The sequence below is a fragment of the Hordeum vulgare genome, chromosome 2H, assembly GCF_904849725.1.
Source record: "Hordeum vulgare subsp. vulgare chromosome 2H, MorexV3_pseudomolecules_assembly, whole genome shotgun sequence".
NCBI lineage: Eukaryota > Viridiplantae > Streptophyta > Magnoliopsida > Poales > Poaceae > Hordeum > Hordeum vulgare.
In genome coordinates this window covers 482,970,293-482,980,787 of record NC_058519.1, presented here as the reverse complement: position 1 = coordinate 482,980,787, position 10,495 = coordinate 482,970,293, and the positions used below count along the sequence as shown (strand labels likewise).

The following is a 10,495-nucleotide window of genomic DNA, read 5'->3' as shown; positions in this document are numbered from 1 at the left end:
GACGGGAAGACCTCGGGGCGGCGGAGTCACAACGCGACGGCCCGAAGGAGCGGCACAACAGCGGAGTGCGGGTCGGTGCATCCACGGGGACGACCTCAGGCAGCGGCGGGGACCGCGTGTCGCGGCACTATTGCCCGAAGGGGGTGGTGTAGCGACGACTTGCGGGTCATGGGGACCGCGTGTTGCGGCACTAGGCCCGAAGGGACAACGTAGTGGCAACACGCGAGTTGGTGCAGCCGCAGGGAGAACCACAAGGCGGTGGCATTACGGCCCAATGGGCGACGCAACGGCAGCCCGTTGCTCGATCGATAAAGGGGCGCGGTGTACTTGGGACAGTCTTCACGGTACTTGCGGAGGTGCGTGCAACCGACATGCCAGATTGGTCGCACGGCGTAGATGAGGCAGATCACGAACCGACGGGTGATCAATCCGATCGCGCGCGAGGTTGGAGATGTTGCTCGGTAGAGGCGGGTTGGCGATGGAGTCCGAGATGAAGTCGGTGACGACGGTCCTGCGTGAGACGACGTGCTTATGAGTCTGGCGTGGCCGGAGGCGGCAGCCGACCCGACGCAGCCGGTCTGAGGCAGTCGACAAGGCCGGCGAAGCCAACAGCCGGCAGCCAACGAGCCCGACGCGGTCGGAGTCGGCAACCAGCCCGCCGCAACCAACAAGACCGACACGCCCGGCCCGAGGAAGTCGGCCCGAGGCAGCTGGCTGCGCGATCATACAGACACGATGGAGGCGGGTCGTGATGGAGAGATCCCGGTCGAAGCGGGACGACGACACCCGGTGCAGGGCGACGGGCAAGCAGACGCATGTGGAGATGATCATGAGGGGTCGTCGGGTCGAAGTAGAGGTCGGGCGCTCGCACCGATGTCGGAGTAGAGGCACGTGATCGACAACGGTGGTAGGCGACGCAAACCGATCTTAGATCGAAAAACAACAAAAAAACGCCGATCAAAGCGACCGGCAGAAGAGAGGAACCCGAACCAAAGGATCGGGGAAAAAGACATTCTAGAGCAGCCGGTCAACACGACTGGCAGACGAACCCTAGGTACGGACGGCACGGCCCCCGACGGCGGTCATGGAGGCAAACCGTCCCAGGACGGCACACGGGGCGAAAGCAACGGGCGGCGGCTAGGATTTGAATCGGTTAGGTTGTTACCATGTTAGAAGGGATAGATGGATTGATGAAATAGTTGGTTGTATGGCTTGAGCATCGTGAAAATATATATATAAATACATGATTATCTTAAAGTACAAATCAAGACATAAACAAATTCTAGTCTATTTTATACTTCCTCCGTCCGAAAATACTTGTCGTAGGGATGGATGTATCTAGGTGTATTTTAGTTTTAGATACATTCATTTATATTTATTTTTGTGACAAGTAATTTATACTTCCTCCGTCCAAAAATACTTGTAGTAGGGATGGATGTATCTAGGTGTATTTTAGTTTTAGATACATCCATTTATATTTATTTTTGTGACAAGTAATTTCGGACGTAGGAAGTACTTTCTAATAATCATATTACTCAACATTACCACTCTTTTGGGCAAACTTATAGTGTTGTGACTTGGGAGGGAGCGAGCTGCACCGGGGTTTGGCACTTTGGAAAAGATAGATTCGTACAAATTCATGATGCAAGCGGTGCCGAATGCAAGAATGGACATTCGTAAGTGACGTTTTTGTCTTGTTAGCAACTACTGTGCCTAGGTACATCACAGCCTCATGAGAGCAGGGAGAAAGGAGCATCGGTTGTTGAGCCTTCTATTCTACCAATCTGCCCAATTTTTTGGTTTGGTTTGTCTTGCTTCCCTACTGAAATCGACCAGCAGTTAAGAGGACGGGAGGCACTCAGGGTCCGGGACAGCACACAAGAACTTAATAGCGTGTGCACACATACGCGAGCATGATGGTAGCTGGGCCTCTTCTCACCAACTATCTCAGACAGTTATATACAATAACGAGGAAACAGGAAAGGGCACTCATCTTTTAGTCACCACGCGAATTGTACAATAATGAATGAGGGAAGAATCTATCTCCCTCAAGATGAGGGCGGACTACAGTAATCCATCAGCAGAAGAAAGCATAGAATTTTACAAGTGTTATACAGTACTACTTTCCAGCTGCCCCATATTCTTAGGGCACTGTTTGGGGTGCTGGAATTAGGCATGAAATTCGGAGGACTTGCTCCGTTTTCTGCAAAGTTCCCGCGTTCCAAAGTCCAAACAGGAACTGTACTCTTTCGAAGATATTACTCCCTCCGTTCCTAAATACAAGACCTTTTAGAAATTCTACTATGGACTACATACAGAGCAAAATGAATGAACCTATACTCTAAAATATGTCTATATACATCTGTATGTAGTTTATAGTGTAATCTCTAAAAGGTCTTATATTTAGGAACGGAGGGAGTATGTGACAAAGGTTGAAAAGCGAAAAAGAAATGAGCAGAGCAGTGTGTGTTACAGAATTTCAGATTGATATATATAACCAGACTTTCTTAAACAATACACCACTACATCCTGTTGCTCTTGTCTATCGATAAAGGGCAGCGGAACCATGTTTTTTTTTATCTTACAACAGAAGGGAATCCTCACAATCTGCTAGATACAGCAAGGTACTTTGTATGACGCGCCTGAGCCATCAATTTGCCGCTCCTTTTCTTCCTGAAATCAACAGAGATAACACCCACTGATTTTCCAGCACGCAATAGCTTCGCCTCAACCTCTATTTCTTCCTGGGAAAGTTAATCAAAGAGTTTACGGCATGTCAAGTAACTACTAAAGATAGCATAACAGCGAAATTACAAAGGTACGTTCGAAATTAATCAAGCCGTCTCATACTACTTGTAGCAATAAATTGGCCAAAGCTGCCTTTTGGGGTGAAAAACTTGTAGCCAAGCAACCTGAAAAGGCCGTTTTGGTTCTTCAGAGCAATATCTAGACAACATTACAGTAATTGTGACCCTAAACTGGTTCTAGGAACCATTTTGTACCCAGCAAGCTCCAATCTGAATGGAATTCATCAAAGGAAACAAAACAAAAAAACATAGAAATGCAGGTGCATTGAACTAAACCATCTTTTCGCTTAATACTTATATTATAAAAATGACTGCAAGGTAAGAAGTATTGGTCCTTTTATGTTGCCAACTGAGATGTCATTCTCCCATGTTCACCGAAGTTAACTCTTCAGAGTACCAACTTTCACCTTTCTAGAAGACTATGAATATACAAGCAATCAAAGTTTTAAGTTAATTTTAATTTTTAACCAATGAAAAATTATTTGGGAAAAAGCAAATGTGCATGCAAGGGTGGGTGACTGAGTTTAAGGTTTATGTACTTGTGCATCTTAAAAACTTCATAAACGTGTATCATGTTAGAACATGTAGGTATGCAATTATTATGCAAAAATATGATCAAATGTGTCCCGTACAAAAATAGAAGTGGTTGTAGTTGCAATGCTCTGTGTTTATTTATTTTACAAAAAAGAAGTCATAGTACCAACAAAAATTCTGAGGACTCGACGGGAGCTCTGCCATTTCATTGAGAGAGAAAACTGAACGAAAACCGACACATACAAACCAAACACCATGCCAGCCCCGAGGCCACGCCCCAAACGAGACGGCGACTCTGCCACTCAACTAGCTGGAGTCGACACCCTATAACACGACCCAGAGTCTCCACTCCGGCATATAAACCTCGGCGAATGCACCCCATCAGCCCAGGGCCATGCACCCGACGAGCCAACGACTGTGTCGCCTGAGCAACCAAAGCAGACACCTTGCATCACAAAGGTGACCTTCGAAGCCACCACTCTGACTTCCACACTGGCCCCAAGGCCGCACACCCAATGAACCAACATCTCTACCACCCAAGCTGCCAGAGCAGTCACCATGCATCCCAAAGGCACACACACCAGCCTAGCCAGCGACAACAGTGCAGGAGAACGCACGCCCCCGACGCCCGCTTCAACCAAAGCCGAAACTTGAGATTTCACCTGGAGAACTCGAGATTCAAATGACAAGGGAGGTGAAGGGGCTCCACGAAGATGCCTCCAAGGAGGGCAACAATGTCCAAGGACGCCATCATCTGAAGTCAGTGCTAGGCTTTTGCCTGGAGGTCACCAAACTAAGGCTTGCGCAGTGAACCTCTAGGCAACCAGCCTGGCACATCCAATCCCGATCAACAACTTGGAGGCATCCACCTGAGCCATAACAGCCATGCACTTCAAATCAATCCATGTCACATCATTTCCCATCCTCTATAACACTAAGCTCCCTAGTTTTGAAGAGCTCACGTTCAATTGAGGTCTCCATTAGAATTAAGTCATCCGATTTCGACCGGTCATTCTTATTCAATTCTTCTATATTATACATTATGGTTCCAAATTTTGATATATTTCTCTATAAATTTGATTGAATTAAAAAGATTTGACTTTTTTAAAACATAATGCATCTTATATTTTGAAACAGAGTGATTAATTTGTGAAGACATCCAACAACACCAACAGCGTAGCAAAGCGCGTCCAACCCTTCTAGTAGGTATTAAACCCTATGAACTGAAAGTAAGCATATATACTTGAGCACAAAATTTAGCCAATCTCGAAATTATTTTCATTAAATTATATACTTTGGCATGCAATAGGAACGCCGCTCAAAAGGTGTCGAAACAAGGAAAGTGGATTTGTTGGAAGATGAGAAAAGAAAACAATTAGGAGTATCACAATGCCAAACTAAAAGATTGCACGTAATAATTAGTAATGAACAATATAACCAACATTTAAGATGGGAAAAAACCCACCAATAAAACAGAAATTGTATCACCATAGCATGAGTCATCTCAAAAAGACAAAAGCTTCTTAACTACTCTCTATATAAAAGGGCACTCCATTAGATTGCTATATGGTCACCATTAAGGAAAACTGAAGAATAAGTATTTAGAGCCTCCTAACTTCTGTCACCTATGAGCATACCTAATCATTCATGAACAAGTACAAAAATGTTGCATGGTTGTTATGCCAACACAATACACTCTACTGCTTATGCTCCAGGTCAAATCCTTATTATGAAAAAGAGGCAGCAAACAAGAATTTCTAACAACTCACACCAAGTTCAAAGTAATTGCCAAAACTAACCCCAGTTCAATCAAGTCTTCTTCCAAGTTCCAACAACTTGTTACCATCAGAAACTGGTTAGTTGTACATACGATACCAATGGAGGTACCACTGAGATCCCAGTCGACACCTAAGTGACACCTTCAGCTAGGCATAAAAATGTTCCTAACACCCAAGTCATGACAAGCATACCCAATTGCAACTTCCAGAACAATAGTCTAATTTTGACTTTCAACTGAAACTGCACTATAGTGTTGGAGTCAGCTGACCCAAACATTACGTAAAACGGATGGTAAGTTACTTATCAAAAAGTAATTAGTGTTGAACCAATGTAGTATATGATGCCCACATTAAAGAATTTTGGCTGGCTTCGCCCCTATCAGCAGGACGTAGTGTAATTACTAACACCAGATCCAATTCCTCGCCTAAGAAATAAGATGCGCCCTAAAGCGTTCTGAAATCTGAATAGAAACAACATGGTAGGAGCCTCATTGCGACTCAATTACTCCCCAAGTCCAATGCCCCAGCAAGTTCACAGGGCAGAATTCTAGCACGAATCGCACGTCAAATTTGACAGAATCAAAGTTTCATCACCAAAAATTTCATCCAGCATAAACTAAAATATGTTGATGACGAACAGGATCAGTGTCTGAAGCCTTAGTAAGGGAGAGAGAAATTGAAGTCTCACCCCGATGGCGGCGGTGTCGACGTAGGACACGCTGATCTCGAGGGAGACCCCGCTCGTGCCTACCCCGCTGGAGAAGAACACGGCCGAGCCCAACTGGTCTGCGAGCGATGCCGTGACGCCGCTGAGAAGGTACCCTTGGGGGCTCTGCAAACGAATCACCAAAATTCGAACCAAACACCACGCGCCGTCACGTCAGCGTGTGAAGACCGAAGGAGCAAGGAAGCTGGCGCTTGTGGTTTCAGCGGGGAGGGAGCGCGTGGCTTACGGCTATACGGGGGGTGACGACGAAGGAGCAGAGGACGCGGCCGTGCTCGGCGGCCTCGAGGCGGACGCCGCTGATGACGAAGGAGTCGTAAGGAGTGGAACCCGAGATGTCCGCGGGGGAAGCGGTGGGTTCGAGGGTCCGCCGCACCGCGTCCGGGTCCATGGCGCGGCGGTGGCGCTGGGGGCGGCGAGGAGGTCGCGGTCGCAGCCGGATCGAGTGGGGGTGTTTGGCGGGGCACGCAACACAAACACGAGTGGGTGGATACCCTGCGGTGTGCGAGCGTGGTTGGCTGGAAGCGCCTTGCTAGTCTGGCTCTGGCGGGTGAAGCTCCAGCTGACAAGCGGTCCCACGAAGTTGGTCTGCGAGGATATGTACAATGGTGCAGATGTCCATGATGCCAAAAAAAAATTGAGACGTCTAAATTGATATTTTTCTCTTCAATGTGAACTCTTACTAATGGACATCATCAAAGAAAAAGGACTCTGATACATATGTATCTCTATTTTCTATTTTAACTTTTTGTATAGAACCATGTTTTTTCTTCTGAAGCACTCGCCTTCTCCTAAGGATCACTTTAGACTGTCCGGACATATATTATGATCCTATATGACATACGGGACATCACCTTGGGGTGCATTGGTTATGCCGTGAGAGCAACCTGAACGAGATGACCCATTTCTTTCGTCCATGTTCGTTTGGGTCGCCGCGGACAAGAATGTCGGCCCAACGCGCCGACCTAAACCCAAAATGCGTCATTTTCGTGTCTGCGCCAAGGCATTTCTGAAATGAGTTGCCGCAGACATGAAGCGGATGCGTCGCGCGTTCCCTCGGTGTCTGTCGCGCCCCCACAAGTCAGCCGACCAACCACTGTATGCGGTCATAGTAAATGCGCCCACCTACTTCAGGCCCTCCTAGCAGTGGGTGGAACCGCCGCGTCGCCGTTCTTTTTTTAATGGACGCACGGGGGAGGGGGCTCATCCACTTCCATTGTCCGTCCAAATCTCTCCCCCCCCCACGCGTGGTCCCTCGCCGGTGACAACCAAACCCTAGTCATGGGGTTCTTCAATGCTTCCCACAAGAGCAAAGGGAAGATCACCCCTACGCATCCTCCTCCATCTCCACCGGCGCCTGCCCGCCCCGTGCAGCAGCGCGTGCATATTTCGATGCACGAGACGCGTTGGCACTTGTTGTACATGCAATCGGTGTCCTACCCGGACGTCACCCTACCGGACGACTGGCATCTCGATCCGCAACGAATCTCGATGTCGACGGTGCGGCGGACGCAGCGGGCACACACCAATGAGGTGCGCCGTTGTCGGGAGTTGCTCATGTCGGAACAACATCGGGTGCCGGCGTACGCTCTGGATTCTCCCAATTGGGAGAGGTGGTTCTCCCTCGAGCACGAGAAGCAACGCCGCCTCGGTGTTCAAGAGCACCACACCAACCCTCTACTGTTGGCTCGCCGCCCGTCGTCAGGCCGAAAGAGGAGGAGCGGGAGGAGGCTGTATACCAGGAGGCGCTGGCGACGGCCATGCATATCTCCATTAAGGAGCGGCGCAAGGCGGAGGCAGAGGAGGTAGACTACCAGGTGAGGTCGGCGGAGGCCCTCACCCTTTATGCGGTCGATGACTACATCGTGCCACCTTTGCCGCCGAGGCCCACTCCACCGACGCCTAAGGCCGAGCCACCACCGATGAAGTCGACGCAACGCTACGTATGAACCAAACAGGTACGTGAGTGGGTCCGTGCGCCCCATGTTTGGCTCGACGCGATGCCGGCGCAGGCGACCGCCTACCTCGAGCGCTGGAGGCAGCATGCATTAGCGGACAAACGCGCTGACGGCGAGAGGCTCATGAAGTTGGAGCGCAAGCAGGAGGAGCGCCACAAGAAGAAGGAGGAGCGTTGTGCCAGCGCCGCAGCAGCCCAAACGATGGTGCAACTGGCACAACAGGCTGACGTGTCCCTGGCCTGCGTGACTGTGTTCCCCTGGGTTGGTCCAGCGCCGAAGCTAGTCGACCTCACCAGCTCTGGCTCAGACAACGATGACACCTAGGGCTGGGTGTGGGGGTGGTGCGAACTTTTTTAAAGTTTAATTATTGATTTTAATGTTGATGTGGACTCTGGCTAGTTGTTGTTGACCGGCGTTTAATGTTTAATTATGATTTACTTTGTACGTGATGTTTTTCTTTTATTTTAAGTCTGTTTTTTGAAAATATGGGTCGGGCCAGAGTTGGACGCACCAACCGACCCAAATCAAAAAGCGGACTTGCACTTTTGCGTGACCGACCCAAACGGACGAAAACCGGACAAAGCTCGCGTCTGTTTGGGTCACCGCATTGGAGTTGCTCTAAGGATCATGCCATCTCACTAAGCGTCCGGTTGCCCGCATGAAAAAAGTTAGTTTTTTTGTGTTGCTTGACTTCACAGTTTGGCTTGCCTCGCACCTAAGAACCGTTGAAGCAACAGTTTCTAGTGAGTCAGGCTCGACCAAAGAGGGGGGAAGAGGTGAAGCTCATGTGATCACGAAGATGGCCGAGCTCGCGTGCATCCCCCAAAAATCAACGGGAGGATTTCGGGTTATCTCCCGCCAATTCAGTCGCCATATATAGCAATCTTCACCTCACTACGCAAACTCTCGCCATAACCCCCCTCCCCCCCGACCTCGAACTTTCTCTCCGAAGCGGAACGACACTAACGAGGAGGTAAGCAACACTTCTTCTCTGGCCGGTGATCCATGGTGGCGACTAATCGTGCCCTTCTCTTCTCCGACCTGCTCTATGTCTCCCTCGACTTGAAATGATGGTCTTCATGAGGTCAATCATCCCCCTTCTTTGAACTCGTTCAAGCTAGAACTGAGAGCATGTGGTAGGGTTTGATCTATGACCATCTTGTAGCATTATACACTACCGATATGTGACATTTTCATGTTGTGCTAGCTATTGGTGATGGATTTGTAGCATGCTAGGCTTGTATCATAGTATTGAACACAATGAATTGGTAGCTAGTTGTGATTGATTGATAGAATGCTTGTTGGTGTATGATGCTCATATTGTGATGTGTTTAGCTAGAAGGTCCAGTAGTGTGTTCTATGCTTACTGTCCATGTGTATGATGTAATACATGGTCATGTAAACGCAAGAAGTTAGTCAGGCCATTGTCATGTATGAGAGCCAATTCTCGTCGTCCTATGTCGAGAACTCCCCCCATCGATGGCCAGATGCCTCCTGATTCAGATGTGTTCCAGGGTGAAGACATGGGTCCTACTTTTGTGCCTACAAAATTTGTGCTCGTTGTGCCAAATGTTGCTTCTGCCACTCCACAAATGACAGTCGCAAAGGCAAAGAAGGATGGTAGAGGGACCTCATGAAAGTGGCACCCGTTCATGTCCACATTCGTGCTTAACGAGATGTGTGAGCTCATATATAGTGGTGTTAGGACTCGCAAGAGCTTCAAGGAAGTGCACTCGAACACCCTTGTGAAACAGGTGTTCGAGTGCTATGGCCAGGAGGTGACCTCCACCTAGATCTACAACCATTTGAGGAAGTGGGCAGCTAGATGGATCTATATGTGTCCAAGCTTCGAGACCTTAGCATCACCTCATGGGATCAGACAACTTGCTCGATCATTCGGGAGGTAGAGCATTATCAAGGCCACAATTACCTCAGGTCCACTTATTTTAGCTTGTCAACCATTATCTTATAGCAATTAACAATGATGTCTTTCTTTCTTAGGACCATGATGACACACAAGTATAGGGGGTAAATCGTAGTCCTTTCTATAAGCGAGAGTATCAAACCCAACGAGGAGCAGAAGGAAATGATAAGCAGTTTTCAGCAAGGTATTCTTTGCAAGTGTTGTAAGTAATAATGATAGATAGTTTTGTAGCAATATAATTCGTAACAAGTAAAAAGTAACAATAGTAGGAAGGGTGCAACAAATTGTCCCAATCCTTTTTGTAGAAAAGGACAAGCCTGAAAGTTCTCTTATACTCCCTCTGTCCCAAAATAAGTATCACAAAATTTGTACTAAGTTAGTACAAATTTTATACTCTATCAACGACACTTATTTTGGGACGGAGGTAGTATAAAGCAAGGTGCTCTCGAGGAAAAATTGGAATTGTCGTCTAGTCACGTTCCTCATGTTGAGTTGATTCACGTTCGTTACCTTGATAATTTGATATGTGGGTAGACCAATGCTTGGGTGTTGTTCTTACTTGAACAAACAACCCACTTATGATTACCCCCTCTCGCAAGCATTCACAACTATGAAAGAGGAATTAAGATAACTCTAACCATAGCAGGAAACATGTGGATCCAAATCAGCCCCTTACAAAATAAAGCATAAATTAGGGTCTAAGCTTTTGTCACTCTAGCAACCCATCTCTACTTATTACTCCACAAAGCCTTCCCTTAAGCCCAAATATG

General features: G+C 47.8%; 1 protein-coding gene across 1 annotated transcript; it reads right to left on the bottom strand.

Annotated features, from left to right (window-relative positions):
- Window positions 1–2,469: 2,469 nt before the first annotated feature.
- LOC123426767 (acyl-coenzyme A thioesterase 13-like) lies at window positions 2,470–6,337 on the bottom strand. Its single transcript, XM_045110648.1, has 3 exons — window positions 6,073–6,337; window positions 5,808–5,951; window positions 2,470–2,744 (listed from the first exon to the last, which is right to left on the bottom strand). The coding sequence occupies exons 1-3, from the start codon at window positions 6,232–6,234 to the stop codon at window positions 2,601–2,603; spliced, it is 450 nt and encodes a 149-aa protein (XP_044966583.1). The 5' UTR covers window positions 6,235–6,337; the 3' UTR covers window positions 2,470–2,600.
- Between the last annotated feature and the right edge of the window lie 4,158 nt (window positions 6,338–10,495).

Coding starts and splice junctions, on each gene's coding strand:
- LOC123426767 (XM_045110648.1), bottom strand. CDS start 6,234: ATGGACCCGGACGCGGTGCGGCGGACCCTCGAACCCACCGCTTCCCCC. Junction 5,952..6,072: donor TCGTCACCCCCCGTATAGCC/GTAAGCCACGCG, acceptor ATTCGTTTGCAG/AGCCCCCAAGGGTACCTTCT. Junction 2,745..5,807: donor TCGACACCGCCGCCATCGGG/GTGAGACTTCAA, acceptor TAACTTTCCCAG/GAAGAAATAGAGGTTGAGGC.